The sequence below is a fragment of the Oncorhynchus tshawytscha genome, linkage group LG07 (genome assembly GCF_018296145.1).
Source record: "Oncorhynchus tshawytscha isolate Ot180627B linkage group LG07, Otsh_v2.0, whole genome shotgun sequence".
In the NCBI taxonomy this organism is placed as follows: Eukaryota; Metazoa; Chordata; class Actinopteri; order Salmoniformes; family Salmonidae; genus Oncorhynchus; species Oncorhynchus tshawytscha.
The window spans coordinates 66,126,177-66,142,965 of record NC_056435.1 but is presented as its reverse complement, the minus strand read 5'-3'; the positions used below and the strand labels follow the sequence as shown (position 1 = coordinate 66,142,965).

At 46.0% G+C, this 16,789-nt stretch overlaps 1 protein-coding gene across 2 annotated transcripts in view; it reads left to right on the top strand.

The window, feature by feature from the left end:
* The first annotated feature begins 437 nt into the window (after positions 1–437).
* LOC112255076 (protein phosphatase 1 regulatory subunit 1A) overlaps positions 438–16,789 on the top strand; it is a 67,964-nt gene continuing 51,612 nt past the window's right edge. For both annotated transcript variants that reach the window (XM_024428132.2, XM_024428131.2), the window contains exon 1: positions 438–651. In XM_024428132.2, the coding sequence (XP_024283900.1) occupies positions 571–651 (81 nt within the window). In that variant the 5' untranslated portion in view covers positions 438–570. The remainder of the gene's footprint in view (positions 652–16,789) is intronic.

Genomic DNA, 16,789 nt, shown 5'->3' with positions numbered 1-16,789 from the left:
AGCCTCCGGCTTGGTTTGGCTCTGCAGTTAAGTCCCAGTGCAAGACCAGCCAATAGAACGAGAGAGAGGGGAGAGGGGGCGGGGTCAAGTGCGAGAGGGAGGCAGACTCAGCGAATGAGAGAGAGAGAGAGAGAGAGAGAGAGAGAGAGAGAGAGAGAGAGAGAGAGAAAGAGAGAGAGGTCTTCAGAGAGCAGTATGCCCTTGCTTCCCTCTCTAGTACAGAACTGAAAGGAGACCGGGCAGAGGAACACAGGAACACAGTAATAGTAGAGCTGGAAAAGAAAGAAAGAGACTGAAAGAGTACGGCATAGAAAGGACAGGGAGAGAGAGAGAGAAAGAGGGTAATAGAAGGGGACAGGTGTGAAGAGATAGAGACAGACAGACAGACAGACAGACTCAGAAAGACAGAGAGACAGACTCAGAGAGACAGAGAGACAGACAGACTCAGAGAGACAGAGATAGAGAGACAGAGAGACAGACAGACTCAGAGAGACAGAGATAGAGAGAGAAAGCGCTCGATAGTGATCTCTGCAGCTTCTACTCTACTACTACTCTACCACCAGCAGGACCATGGAGACAGGCAGCCCCAGGAAGATCCAGTTCACCATGCCTCTCCTTGACTCACACCTGGACCCGGAGGCTGCTGAACAGGTGAGGAGGCAGTGGGGGTGATCATACAGGACCTTACAGTTAGCTGTCCTAGGTGTTACTCACCGGATCAATGAGGTACAGTTTTACCGGTGCTATCTCAGTCAGTCTTCAATCTGAACAGAAGGGGCAGGCTGGAAATGGGGCTAGGCTAGTGGGTCGCAGGCGGTTATGGCACAGGACGACATGGTCTCTCAATAGTGTCCGTTCTGAGAGCATTTCGGTGGGTAGGGATCAATTAGTTATGACACGGGGAGGTTGTAGCCCTTACAGAGCAGAGTGTGAATCTCAATAGTTGGCGTGACTATTAAATTGGTTATTTGCATCGACTCCTCCTTCCATTTTATTAAATTATTATAATTTTGTCACGCTGCTGCTACTCACTGTTTATAATCTATGCATAGTCACTTTACCCCTACCTATATGTACATATTACCTCAATTACCTGTACCTGTACCCCTGCACATTGTCTTTGTACCGGTACCCCTGTATATAGAGTTGTTATTGTAATTTTATTGTCTTATTTTATAAATTTTTTAATTTTAGTTAGTAAATATTATTTTTTCTCTTATTTTTCTTAAAGCTACATTTCTGGTAAACGGCTTGTAAGTAAGCATTCCGCTGTAAGGTCTACAACTGTTGTATTCGGCACAGGTGACAAATAACATATTATTTGATTTAAAGCTCAATGTTAAATTAAAATATAATAAATAAAGTAGAATAATAGTGAAGACATCAAAACTATGAAATAACACATAGGGAATCATGTAGTAACCAAAAAAAGTGTTAAGCAAATCAAAATATATTTTATATTTGAGATTCTTCAAAGTAGCCACCCTTTGCCTTGATGACAGCTTTGAACACTCTTGGCATTCTCTCAACCAGCTTCATGAGGTAGTCCCCTGGAAATGCATTTCAATTGGCAAGTGTGCCTTGTTAAAAATTAATTTGTGAAATTTCTTCCCGTCTTAATGCCAGTCAGTTGTGTTGTGTTGTGACAAGGCAGGGGGAATACAGAAGATAGCCCTATTTGGTAAAAGGCCAAGTCCATGTTTTGGCGAGAACAGCTCAAATAAACAAAGAGAAACATTACTTTAAGACATGAAGGTCAGTGAATGCAGAACATTTCATGAACTTTCTTCAAGTGCAGTAGTAAAAACAATCAAGCGCTATGATGAAACTGGCTCTCATGAGGACCGCCACAGGAAAGGAATACCCAGAGTTACCTCTGCTGCAGAGGATAAGTTCTTTAGAGTTACCAGCCTCAGAAATTGCAGAGTTCTAATAACAGACACATCTCAACATCAACTGTTCAGAGGAGACTGTGTGAATCAGGCCTTCATGGTCGAATTGCTGCAAAGAAACCACTTCTAAAGGACACCAAGAATAAGAAGAGACTTGCTTGGTCCAAGAAACATGAGCAATGGACATTAGACCGGAGGAAATCTGTCCTTTGGTCTGATGAGTCCAAGTTTAAGATTTTTGGTTCCAACCTCCATGTTTTTGTGAGATGCAGAGTAGATGAACGGATGATCTCCGCATGTTTAGTTCCCACCGTGTAGCATGGAGGAGGAGGTGCTTTGCTGGTGACACTGTCAGTGATTTATTTAGAATTCAAGGCACACTTAACCAGCATGGCTACCACAGCATTCTGCAGCGATACGCCAACCCATCTGGTTTGCGCTTAGTGGGACTATCATTTGTTTTTCAACAGGACAATGACCCCACACACCTCCAGGCTGTGTAAGGGCTATTTGATCAAGAAGGATAGTGATGGAGTGCTGCATCAGATGACCTGGCCTCCACAATCACCCGACCTCAACCCAATTGAGATGGTTTGGGGTGAGTTGGACAGCAGAGTGAAGGAAAAGCAGCCCCCAATTGCTCAGCATGTGGTATCTCCTTCAATACTGTTGGAAAAGCATTCCAGGTGAAGCTGGTTGAGACAATGCCTAGTGTGTTCAAAGCTGTCATCAAGGCAAAGGGTGGCTACTTTGATGAATCTCAAACAAAATACATTTAGATTTGTTTAACACTTTTTTTGTTACTACGTGTACATGATTCCGTATGTGTTGTTTCATTGATTTTACAATGTAGAAAATAGGAGAAATAAAGAAAAACCCTTGAATGGGTAGGTGTGTCCAAATATTTGACTGGTACTGTATATATATATAAAGATATACAATGAGGCTGTATGTATTGTTAGATGTAGGCCTATTTATTGTGCATGTGTATTATTGTATCGCCATCACCTTTATAGCAAAACTAAATACAAATACACACAACACATAACAGAGGTAATGAACTGTCCGTTGTTCAGCACAGCAATTGATAAAACAGGACCATGTTTGAAAAAACAAGTGGTTCAGAGCTTATGTCAATATTACACAGGTGAGCTGATATCATTCTGTCACAGCTTCCCATGTTGATAGGGGGTGTTGCAATTAGTCATTCTGTGCCAGTTTAATTTAATTTCCATTGAAAGCTCTGTTAGTTACCATACGGAACACACTGTTGTTAGCTCCACCTAAGCTACTAATTGTCATATCAAGATATGGTATTGCTGCATGTCCTCCTAAGCATAGGGGTACTTATAATAGTAATCTTGTGCACATTTACCTGAATTCTATTATTATTTCTGCCAGTTTGTGTGCAATCAGGAAGCCCATTGTGGCTAGCTTATCCAATTCTATTAACAATTATGTCACCATTTATCCACCATGGACACTCCTGCTGTTGTCACATCTTGCATGGGGCTCGGACTGTTCCATATACATGTGCAAAGCCTGATGTTTAACATTTCTGGATGTATGGGTGCATGTTACTAGCCCAGACGTTACGGTCATCTCAGAGACCTGGCTGAATAATTTGATTATGGATAAGGACGTTGCCATTTTAGATGTGATGGACTTCTGTTATGGCATATTGCTCTCTTAGCATCTCTGTCCCCAAAAATGTGTGAGCTGTTGGCTGTAAAAGTGGCCATAAGCTAGAATGTGCATTTATTTATTACTGAGGTCTACCGCCTCCCAGCCGCTTCGCGGAGGCTGTTGGTACTATTTCTGATGATTTAAAACCCTTTCTGGTATCTAAACTGGTTGTGTTAGGAGATGTAAATCTTGATTGGCTTACTGTATCCTGACTAACCGTCCCCATAAGTATTTGGCTACTGGTGATTTTGCAAATTATATCAGCAACCACTGGCCTATTGATTGTCTTAGAGATACCAAATTGAAAAACTCTGACCATCATATAATTGTGAAGATAAAACAAATTCTTGCCCCAGGCGTTCCTTCATGATCATTATTATTGAGAGCCTTTTTTCTACTAGACCCTGTTTTGAAACTCACATTTTTCTCATCCATTTGTTATCTCTCTGGCTGAGCAACTCGGAGTCAAAAAACTAGACTAATCCATGGTACTCTCCTGTACTCTCAGACATCTTCTTCATAAGAAATCAATAAAATATTATGCTTAAACTCAAATGCAATAACTGATAAAAAAAGAACATTATTTTTGAAAGATTGTTTTAAAAATGGTATAATCCTTGTAAATTATATCATAAATGGGACTAGTGGAGTTATGTCACACATGGAACTAACAGAAATATATGAAAATGTCTGCTCTAACCAAAATTACAACCAACTAATTGCAGCATTACTGTAAAAATGGAGGAGGAAAGTGGAAAGGGGAGAAGGTAAGGAACTTGTCTGTCGGCCCTGCATTGAAGACCAAAACTCATTAAAGAAAATTGTGATAAATAAAAAAACTATACCCTTTTCACTTAAGGACCAAAAAAATGACATTTGTGCCTTATACGTCGTAAAATAGTTGTGAAGAGATTTTTGATGTACCTATTCCATGGCACATGGTTTATGAACTGATACACAAAATGACGGTTGATTCCAAACATAGAGTTTTTCTTTTTAAATTATTATATAAAAATTCTTGCAACCAATAGAATATTATGTATATATGGGGATACAACCATCCCAGCTCTGCAAATCTTGATGCAAAGAGACAGAATCGTTAGATCGTTTGTTTTGGTACTGTCCACATGCACAGTAGCATGTTTTTGGTAGCAGGTTCAGGTTTGGCTGAAGAATTGTAACATTTACTGTCCTCTGGGTGATTTGAAAAGTCAATCGATCAATAATATAATGCATTATAATATAATAGCAAAACATTTGATCTTTGATTTACAATCTGTAGAAACTATAAGAATAGAAAAGTTCAGAACTTTTGTGAAACATCACAGCACAGTTGAAAAATATATGCATACAAATATGTAGGAAGGAATGTTTTTAGTTTTTAGTAGATGGCAAGCTAGGGGGCACTAGGGGGCAAGCTAGGGGGCACCTCTTGAAGCTAGGGGGCACTATTTTTATTTTTGGAAAAATAACGTCCCAAAGTAAACTGCCTATTTCTCAGGACCAGATGCTAGAATATGCATATAATTGACAGGATAGAAAACACTCTAAAGTTTCCAAAACTGTAAAAATATTGTCCGTGAGTATAACAGAACTGATATTGCAGGCGAAATCCTGAGAAAAATCCAATCAGGAAGTGACTCTTATTTTGAAACCCCTGCCTTTCTATGCATCCCTATTGCCCATTGAAAGGGATATCAACCAGATTCCTTTTTCTATGTCTTCCCTAAGGTGTCTACAGCCTTTAGACGTAGTTTCACGACTTGAGCGTAAACGAACACATTGCGTAAGTGGCCAGCTGATGGCTCTGAGTAATTCTTGCGTAAAAGACAGAGGTAGCCATTTTTCCTCACGGTCCTACTGAAAAGCCAACTGTCCCAGTTGATATATTATCGAATAGATATTTGAAAAACACCTTGAGGATTGATTATAAACAACGTTTGCCATGTTTCTGTAGATATTATGGAGCTAATTTTGAATATTTTGGGGCGTTTTTGTGACTGCAATTTCTCAGCCAAACGTGAAGAACAAACGGAGCTATTTCGCCTACAAAAATAATATTTTTGGAAAAAAGGAACATTGGCTATCTAACTGGGAGTCTCGTGAGTGAAAACATTCGAAGCTCATCAAAGGTAAACGATTTAATTTGATTGCTTTTCTGATTTCCGTGACCAAGTTACCTGCTGCTAGCTGGACAAAATGCTATGCTAGGCTATCGATAAACTTACACAAATGCTTGTCTAGCTTTGGCTGTAAAGTATATTTTGAAAATCTGAGATGACAGGGTGATTAACAAAAGGCTAAGCTGTGTCTCAATATATCTCACTTGTGATTTTCATGAATAGGAATATTTTCTATTAATATTTATGTCTGTTGCGTTATGCTAATTACTGGCAGTCGATGATTACGCTCCCGGACTCGGGATGGGGAGTTACTAGAGGTTAATTAGGAGTGTTAGAATAGATTAATAATACTGTTATAAATCATTAAGGTCATGGGGAGGGCACTCTTCATTTGTCTAATCGTCATTTGACATTTGGTTCACTGCCCTTCTACCCGTGATTTATTTGTATGTAACTTTATGTTAAGTGTGTGTGTGTGTGTGTGTGTGTGTGTGTGTGTGTGTGTGTGTGTGTATGTATGTATGTGTGTGTATGTGAGTGTGTGTGTATGTATGAGTGTGTGTGTATGTGTGTGTGTGTGTGTGTGTGTGAGAGGGTGCGCGAAGAGAGAGAGGTGTTGCTCAGGGATCACAGTGGGGTCAGCCTCTGGCTATAGCTCTGTCTGATGTACTGAGAGTGGAGTCAGCCTCTGGCTATATCTCAGCCTGATGTACTGATAGTCAGGAGGAAGTGAACCATGAATCACACTGTCCTCTTGTTACGATATCAATAGGCACTAATTACTGAGGAGGAAGTGAAACATGAATCACACTGTCCTCTTGTTACGATATCAATAGGCACTAATTACTGAGGAGGAAGTGAAACATGAATCACACTGTCCTCTTGTTACGATATCAATAGGCACTAATTACTGAGGAGGAACTGAACCATGAATCACACTGTCCTCTTGTTACGATATCAATAGGCACTAATTACTGAGGAGGAACTGAACCATGAATCACACTGTCCTCTTGTTACGATATCAATAGGCACTAATTACTGAGGAGGAAGTGAAACATCTGTTCGAACACTCTTTGGTGCTGTATGTGTGAGGTTGTGTGTTTGTGTGTGTGTGTGTGTGTTATTTTGCCCGTGCATACGTTGGTAGGCTGCTTTACTGTCCTACAGTTACCTCTACTGGAATGATATAAGTTGTGGAAATCTCCTTCTCACTCTGTTAGAGTCAGACAGCCTTGAGCACTGATCATGTAGCTCTCAGCCGCCCTGCAGAGAGAGACTTGGCTGGGTGCCACTCAGAGATGACACTCTTATAAATCCTGAGATGCTGAGAGCTGCATGGCTTGGCTGACATGGTGTAGTCAACCACAGAGCCTATCAGAGCAGAGCTGGCTGACTGGCATCACAAAGCCTATCAGAGCAGAGTGTGGTCATCACGGAGCCTATCAGAGCTGACTGACTGACATGGAGTGGTCATAACGGAGCCTATCAGAGCTGACTGATTGATGTGGTGTGGTCATCACGGAGCCTATCAGAGCTGACTAATTGACGTGGTGTGGTCATCACAGAGCCTATCAGAGCTGGCTGACGTGGTGTGGGCATCACAGATCCTATCAGAGCTGACTGACGTGGTGTGGGCATCACAGAGCCTATCAGAGCAGACTGTGGGCATCACAGAGCCTATCAGAGCTGAATGACATGGTGTGGGCATCACAGGGCCTATCAGAGCAGAGTATGGGCATCACAGAGCCTATCAGAATAGAGCTGGCTGACGTGATGTGGTGTGGGCATCATAGATCCTATCAGAGCTGACTGACGTGGTGTGGGCATCGCAGATCCTATCAGAGCTGACTGATGTGGTGTGGGCATCACAGATCCTATCAGAGGTGACTGACGTGGTGTGGGCATCACAGATCCTATCAGAGCTGACTGATGTGGTCTGGACATCATAGATCCTATCAGAGCTGACTGACATGTTGTGGGCATCACAGATCCTATCAGAGCTGACTGACATGGTGTGGGCATCACAGATCCTATCAGAGCTGACTGACGTGGTGTGGGCATCACAGATCCTATCAGAGCTGACTGACGTGGTGTGGGCATCACAGATCCTATCAGAGCTGACTGACGTGGTGTGGGCATCACAGATCCTATCAGAGCTGACTGACGTGGTGTGGGCATCACAGATCCTATCAGAGCTGACTGATGTGGTGTGGGCATCATAGATCCTATCAGAGCTGACTGACATGTTGTGGGCATCACAGATCCTATCAGAGCTGACTGACGTGGTGTGGGCATCACAGATCCTATCAGAGCTGACTGACATGGTGTGGGCATCACAGATCCTATCAGAGCTGACTGACGTGGTGTGGGCATCACAGATCCTATCAGAGCTGACTGATGTGGTGTGGGCATCATAGATCCTATCAGAGCTGACTGACAGGTTGTGGGCATCACAGATCCGATCAGAGCTGACTGACGTGGTGTGGGCATCACAGATCCTATCAGAGCTGACTGACGTGGTGTGGGCATCACAGATCCTATCAGAGCTGACTGACGTGGTGTGGGCATCACAGATCCTATCAGAGCTGACTGACGAGGTGTGGGCATCACAGATCCTATCAGAGCTGACTGACGTGGTGTGGGCATCACAGATCCTATCAGAGCTGACTGATGTGGTGTGGGCATCATAGATCCTATCAGAGCTGACTGACGTGGTGTGGGCATCACAGATCCTATCAGAGCTGACTGATGTGGTGTGGGCATAACAGATCCTATCAGAGCTGACTGACGTGGTGTGGGCATCACAGATCCTATCAGAGCTGACTGATGTGGTGTGGGCATCACAGATCCTATCAGAGCTGACTGACATGGTGTGGGCATCACAGATCCTATCAGAGCTGACTGATGTGATGTGGGCATCATAGATCCTATCAGAGCTGACTGACATGGTTTGGGCATCACAGTATTTCAGTGTGGGGCTGACTGACGTGGTGTGGGCATCACTGAGCCTATCAGAGCAGAGTGTGGGCATCACAGAGCCTATCAGAATAGAGCTGGCTGACTGACCTGGTGTGGGCATCATAGAGCTTATCAGAGCTGATTGACGTGGTGTGGGCATCACAGATGCTATCAGAGCTGACTGACGTGGTGTGGTCATCACGGAGCCTATCAGAGCAGAGTGTGGGCATCACAGAGCCTATCAGAGCTGACCGATGTGGTGTGGGCATCATAGATCCTATCAGAGCTGACTGATGTGGTGTGGGCATCATAGATCCTATCAGAGCTGACTGATGTGGTGTGGGCATCACAGATCCTATCAGAGCTGACTGACGTGGTGTGGGCATCATAGATCCTATCAGAGCTGACTGACGTGGTGTGGGCATCATAGATCCTATCAGAGCTGACTGATGTGGTGTGGGCGTCATAGATCCTATCAGAGCTGACTGACGTGGTGTGGGCATCATAGATCCTATCAGAGCTGACTGACGTGGTCTGGGCATCACAGAGCCTATCAGAGCTGACTGACGTGGTGTGGTCATCACGGAGCCTATCAGAGCAGAGTGTGGGCATCACAGAGCCTATCAGAATAGAGCTGGCTGACTGACGTGGTGTGGGCATCATAGATCCTATCAGAGAAGACCGACGTGGTTTGGGCTTCACAGTTTTCCAGTGTGGGGCTTACTGATGTGGTGTGGACATCATAGATCCTATCAGATCTGACTGACGTGGTGTGGGCATCACAGATCCTATCAGAGCTGACTGACGTGGTGTGGGCATCACAGATCCTATCAGAGCTGACTGATGTGGTGTGGGCATCACAGAGCCTATCAGAATAGAGCTGGCTGACGTGATGTGGTGTGGGCATCACAGATCCTATCAGAGCTGACTGATGTGGTGTGGGCATCAGAGATCCTATCAGAGCTGACTGATGTGGTGTGGGCATAACAGATCCTATCAGAGCTGACTGACGTGGTGTGGGCATCACAGATCCTATCAGAGCTGACTGATGTGGTGTGGGCGTCATAGATCCTATCAGAGCTGACTGATGTGGTGTGGGTGTCATAGATCCTATCAGAGCTGACTGATGTGGTGTGGGCGTCATAGATCCTATCAGAGCTGACTGACGTGGTGTGGGCGTCATAGATCCTATCAGAGCTGACTGACGTGGTGTGGGCGTCATAGATCATATCAGAGCTGACTGATGTGGTGTGGGCGTCATAGATCCTATCAGAGCTGACTGATGTGGTGTGGGCATCACAGATCCTATCAGAGCTGACTGATGTGGTGTGGGCGTCATAGATCCTATCAGAGCTGACTGATGTGGTGTGGGCATCACAGATCCTATCAGAGCTGACTGACGTGGTGTGGGCATCACAGATCCTATCAGAGCTGACTGATGTGGTGTGGGCATCACAGATCCTATCAGAGCTGACTGATGTGGTGTGGGCGTCATAGATCCTATCAGAGCTGACTGATGTGGTGTGGGCGTCATAGATCCTATCAGAGCTGACTGATGTGGTGTGGGCGTCATAGATCCTATCAGAGCTGACTGACGTGGTGTGGGCGTCATAGATCATATCAGAGCTGACTGATGTGGTGTGGGCGTCATAGATCCTATCAGAGCTGACTGATGTGGTGTGGGCATCACAGATCCTATCAGAGCTGACTGATGTGGTGTGGGCGTCATAGATCCTATCAGAGCTGACTGATGTGGTGTGGGCGTCATAGATCCTATCAGAGCTGACTGACGTGGTGTGGGCATCACAGATCCTATCAGAGCTGACTGATGTGGTGTGGGCATCACAGATCCTATCAGAGCTGACTGATGTGGTGTGGGCGTCATAGATCCTATCAGAGCTGACTGACGTGGTGTGGGTGTCATAGATCCTATCAGAGCTGACTGATGTGGTGTGGGCGTCATAGATCCTATCAGAGCTGACTGACGTGGTGTGGGCGTCATAGATCCTATCAGAGCTGACTGATGTGGTGTGGGCGTCATAGATCCTATCAGAGCTGACTGACATGATGTGGGCGTCATAGATCCTATCAGAGCTGACTGATTTGGTGTGGGCGTCATAGATCCTATCAGAGCTGACTGATGTGGTGTGGGCGTCATAGATCCTATCTGAGCTGACTGACGTGGTGTGGGCGTCATAGATCCTATCAGAGCTGACTGATGTGGTGTGGGCGTCATAGATCCTATCAGAGCTGACTGACGTGGTGTGGGCGTCATAGATCCTATCAGAGCTGACTGATGTGGTGTGGGTGTCATAGATCCTATCAGAGCTGACTGATGTGGTGTGGGCGTCATAGATCCTATCAGAGCTGACTGACGTGGTGTGGGCGTCATAGATCCTATCAGAGCTGACTGATGTGGTGTGGGCATCACAGATCCTATCAGAGCTGACTGATTTTTTTATTTTATTTCACCTTTATTTAACCAGGTAGGCTAGTTGAGAACAAGTTCTCATTTACAACTGCGACCTGGCCAAGATAAAGCATAGCAGTGTGAGCAGACAACACAGAGTTACACATGGAATAAACAAATTAACAAGTCAATAACACAGTAGAAAACAAAGGGGGAGTCTATATACAATCTGTGCAAAAGGCATGAGGAGGTAGACGAATAGTTACAATTTAGCAGATAACACTGGAGTGATAAATGATCAGATGGTCATGTACAGGTAGAGATATTGGTGTGCAAAAGAGCAGAAAAGTAAATAAATAAAAACAGTATGGGGATGAGGTAGGTGAAAATGGGTGGGCTATTTACCAATAGACTATGTACAGCTGCAGCGATCGGTTAGCTGCTCAGATAGCTGATGTTTGAAGTTGGTGAGGGAGATAAAAGTCTCCAACTTCAGCGATTTTTGAAATTCGTTCCAGTCACAGGCAGCAGAGTACTGGAACGAAAGGCGGCCAAATGAGGTGTTGGCTTTAGGGATGATCAGTGAGATACACCTGCTGGAGCGCGTGCTACGGATGGGTGTTGCCATCGTGACCAGTGAACTGAGATAAGGCGGAGCTTTACCTAGCATGGACTTGTAGATGACCTGGAGCCAGTGGGTCTGGCGACGAATATGTAGCGAGGGCCAGCCGACTACAGCATACAAGTCGCAGTGGTGGGTGGTATAAGGTGCTTTAGTGACAAAACGGATGGCACTGTGATATACTGCATCCAGTTTGCTGAGTAGAGTGTTGGAAGCCATTTTGTAGATGACATCGCCGAAGTCGAGGATTGGTAGGATAGTTAGTTTTACTAGGGTAAGCTTGGCGGCGTGAGTGAAGGAGGCTTTGTTGCGGAATAGAAATCCGACTCTTGATTTGATTTTTGATTGGAGATGTATGATATGAGTCTGGAAGGAGAGTTTGCAGTCTAGCCAGACACCTAGGTACTTATAGATGTCCACATATTCAAGGTCGGAACCATCCAGGGTGGTGATGCTAGTCGGGCATGCGGGTGCAGGCAGCGATCGGTTGAAAAGCATGCATTTGGTTTTACTAGCGTTTAAGAGCAGTTGGAGGCCACGGAAGGAGTGTTGTATGGCATTGAAGCTTGTTTGGAGGTTAGATAGCACAGTGTCCAATGACGGGCCGAAAGTATATAGAATGGTGTCGTCTGCATAGAGGTGGATCAGGGAATCGCCCGCAGCAAGAGCAACATCATTGATATACACAGAGAAAAGAGTCGGCCCGAGAATTGAACCCTGTGGTACCCCCATAGAGACTGCCAGAGGACCGGACAGCATGCCCTCCGATTTGACACACTGAACTCTGTCTGCAAAGTAATTGGTGAACCAGGCAAGGCAGTCATCCGAAAAACCGAGGCTACTGAGTCTGCCGATGAGAATATGGTGATTGACAGAGTCGAAAGCCTTGGCAAGGTCGATGAAGACGGCTGCACAGTACTGTCTTTTATCGATGGCGGTTATGATATCGTTTAGTACCTTGAGTGTGGCTGAGGTGCACCCGTGACCGGCTCGGAAGCCAGATTGCACAGCGGAGAAGGTACGGTGGGATTCGAGATGGTCAGTGACCTGTTTGTTGACTTGGCTTTCGAAGACCTTAGATAGGCAGGGGAGGATGGATATAGGTCTGTAACAGTTTGGGTCCAGGGTGTCTCCCCCTTTGAAGAGGGGGATGACTACGGCAGCTTTCCAATCCTTGGGGATCTCAGACGATATGAAAGAGAGGTTGAACAGGCTGGTAATAGGGGTTGCGACAATGGCGGCGGATAGTTTCAGAAATAGGGGGTCCAGATTGTCAAGCCCAGCTGATTTGTATGGGTCCAGGTTTTGCAGCTCTTTCAGAACATCTGCTATCTGGATTTGGGTAAAGGAGAACTTGGAGAGGCTTGGGCGAGGAGCTGCCGGGGGAGGAGCTGTTGGCCGAGGTTGGAGTAGCCAGGCGGAAGGCATGGCCAGCCGTTGAGAAATGCTTATTGAAGTTTTCGATAATCATGGATTTATCGGTGGTGACCGTGTTACCTAGCCTCAGTGCAGTGGGCAGCTGGGAGGAGGTGCTCTTGTTCTCCATGGACTTCACAGTGTCCCAGAACTTTTTGGAGTTGGAGCTACAGGATGCAAACTTCTGCCTGAAGAAGCTGGCCTTAGCATTCCTGACTGACTGCGTGTATTGGTTCCGGACTTCCCTGAACAGTTGCATATCACGGGGACTATTCGATGCTATTGCAGTCCGCCACAGGATGTTTTTGTGCTGGTCGAGGGCAGTCAGGTCTGGGGTGAACCAAGGACTGTATCTGTTCTTAGTTCTGCATTTTTTGAACGGAGCATGCTTATCTAAAATGGTGAGGAAGTTACTTTTAAAGAATGACCAGGCATCCTCAACTGACGGGATGAGGTCGATGTCCTTCCAGGATACCCGGGCCAGGTCGATTAGAAAGGCCTGCTCACAGAAGTGTTTTAGGGAGCGTTTGACCGTGATGAGGGGTGGTCGTTTGACTGCGGCTCCGTAGCGGATACAGGCAATGAGGCAGTGATCGCTGAGATCCTGGTTGAAGACAGCGGAGGTGTATTTGGAGGGCCAGTTGGTCAGGATGACGTCTATGAGGGTGCCCTTGTTTACAGAGTTAGGGTTGTACCTGGTGGGTTCCTTGATGATTTGTGTGAGATTGAGGGCATCTAGCTTAGATTGTAGGACTGGCGGGGTGTTAAGCATATCCCAGTTTAGGTCACCTAACAGAACAAACTCTGAGGCTAGATGGGGGCGATCAATTCACAAATGGTGTCCAGGGCACAGCTGGGAGCTGAGGGGGTCGGTAGCAGGCGGCAACAGTGAGAGACTTATTTCTGGAGAGAGTAATTTTCAAAATTAGTAGTTCGAACTGTTTGGGTATGGACCTGGAAAGTATGACATTACTTTGCAGGCTATCTCTGCAGTAGACTGCAACTCCTCCCCTTTGGCAGATCTATCTTGACGGAAGATGTTATAGTTGGGTATGGAAATCTCTGAATTTTTGGTGGCCTTCCTGAGCCAGGATTCAGACACAGCAAGGACATCAGGGTTAGCAGAGTGTGCTAGAGCAGTGAGTAAAACAAACTTAGGGAGGAGGCTTCTGATGTTGACATGCATGAAACCAAGGCTTTTACGATCACAGAAGTCAACAAATGAGGGAGCCTGGGGACATGCAGGGCCTGGGTTTACCTCCACATCACCCGCGGAACAGAGAAGGAGTAGTATGAGGGTGCGGCTAAAGGCTATCAAAACTGGTCGCCTAGAGCGTTGGGGACAGAGAATAAGAGCAGCAGGTTTCTGGGCATGGTAGAATATATTCAGGGCATAATGCGCAGACAGGGGTATGGTGGGGTGCGGGTACAGCGGAGGTAAGCCCAGGCACTGGGTGATGATGAGAGAGGTTGTATCTCTGGACATGCTGGTTGTAATGGGTGAGGTCACCGCATGTGTGGGAGGTGGGACAAAGGAGGTATCAGGGGTATGAAGAGTAGAACTAGGGGCTCCATTGTGAACTAAAACAATGATAACTAACCTGAGCAACAGTATACAAGGCATATTGACATTTGAGAGAGACATACAGCGAGGCATACAGTAATCACAGGTGTTGAATTGGGAAAGCTAGCTAAAACAGTAGGTGAGACAACAGCTAATCAGCTAGCATAACAACAGCAGGTAAAATGGCGTTGACTAGGCAACGGGGCCGACAGATAAAACATAAACAAGCAGAATGGAGTACCGTGATTAATGGACAGTCCAAAGTGCATCAGCTATGTAGCCAAGAGATCAGTGTCCAGGGGGCAGCGGTGGATGGGGCAGGGAAGCTGGACTGGCGAGTGTTATCCAGGTTGAAAAAAAGTTAACAATGACTAAATAGCTTGTAGCTAGTTAGCTGGTTAGCTTCTGGAGGTTCTTGAGTGTGTTCTAAAAATAAAAATAATAGCGATTCCGTGTCACATTGGGTGAGGCAGGTTTCCGGAAAGGTATAAACAGATTAAAAATCAAAAAGAGATAGAAAGTGAGTATGGGTCCGGTGCGTGTTTGGGATGCGGCGATTCAGACGGTTAGCAGGCCTGTGCTAACAAGCTAACAGTTCGTAGGCCTGGGCTAAACAAGCTAGCAGTTAGCAGGCCTGTGCTAACAGTTCGTAGGCCCGGGCTAAACAAGGTAGCAGTTAGCGGACCGGGGCTAGACAAGCTAGCAGTTAGCAGGCCGAGTTTAGCAAGCAGGGAGATAGCGAGGGCTAGAGAGTTGGCCTTTGGGGGGACGTCGCGATGGGGTGAGTCTGTTTATTCCTCTTCATGCGGTGACATCGATAGACCGGTCGTGGACCCGGGTATTGTAGCCCAGGAGTATGCTACGGTGGTAGCACAGGTGCGCTGGCCGGGCTAGCTTCACGCTAAGTGGGTGGAAGCGCTAGCCAGGAGTAATCATCTGGGTAATCATGTTCCGGTTGCGGTGGGAATCCGGGGATGAATCCGGGGATGAAAAATAAATAGGTCCGTTATGCTCTGGTTAGAGTCGCGTTGTTCGAGCTGGCGAGAACTTTCCGAGCTAAAGGTTAGCTTAGCTGATGACCGGTTAGCTGAAGACCGCTAGCATAGCTGGTGGTTAGCTGGCTAGCTTCAGTTGAGGGGTTCCGGTTCCGAAGTAAATATAAATACTTTAGGAAAAATAGCTACATTGGGTGAGGCGGGTTGCAGGAGAGTATTTGGAAGCTTAGGTTTAGCAAAATGTTTTTGAAGAGATATGCGAAGAAAAAATATGTAAAAAACGAAAAATATACGGTATATACAAGGGACACGAGACAGGACAACTTACTGCTACGCCATCTTGGAGATGTGATGATCTTGATGTGGTGTGGGCGTCATAGATCCTATCAGAGCTGACTGATGTGGTGTGGGCGTCATAGATCCTATCAGAGCTGACTGACGTGGTGTGGGCGTCATAGATCCTATCAGAGCTGACTGATGTGGTGTGGGCGTCATAGATCCTATCAGAGCTGACTGATGTGGTGTGGGCGTCATAGATCCTATCAGAGCTGACTGATGTGGTGTGGGCGTCATAGATCCTATCAGAGCTGACTGATGTGGTGTGGGCGTCATAGATCCTATCAGAGCTGACTGATGTGGTGTGGGCGTCATAGATCCTATCAGAGCTGACTGATGTGGTGTGGGCGTCATAGATCCTATCAGAGCTGACTGACATGGTGTGGGCGTCATAGATCCTATCAGAGCTGACTGATGTGGTGTGGGCGTCATAGATCCTATCAGAGCTGACTGACGTGGTGTGGGCGTCATAGATCCTATCAGAGCTGACTGATGTGGTGTGGGCGTCATAGATCCTATCTGAGCTGACTGACGTGGTGTGGGCGTCATAGATCCTATCAGAGCTGACTGATGTGGTGTGGGCGTCATAGATCCTATCAGAGCTGACTGACATGGTGTGGGCGTCATAGATCCTATCAGAGCTGACTGATGTGGTGTGGGCGTCATAGATCCTATCAGAGCTGACTGACGTGGTGTGGGCATCACAGATCCTATCAGAGCTGACTGACGTGGTGTGGGCATCATAGATCCTATCAGAGCTGACTGATGTGGTGTGGGCGTCATAGAT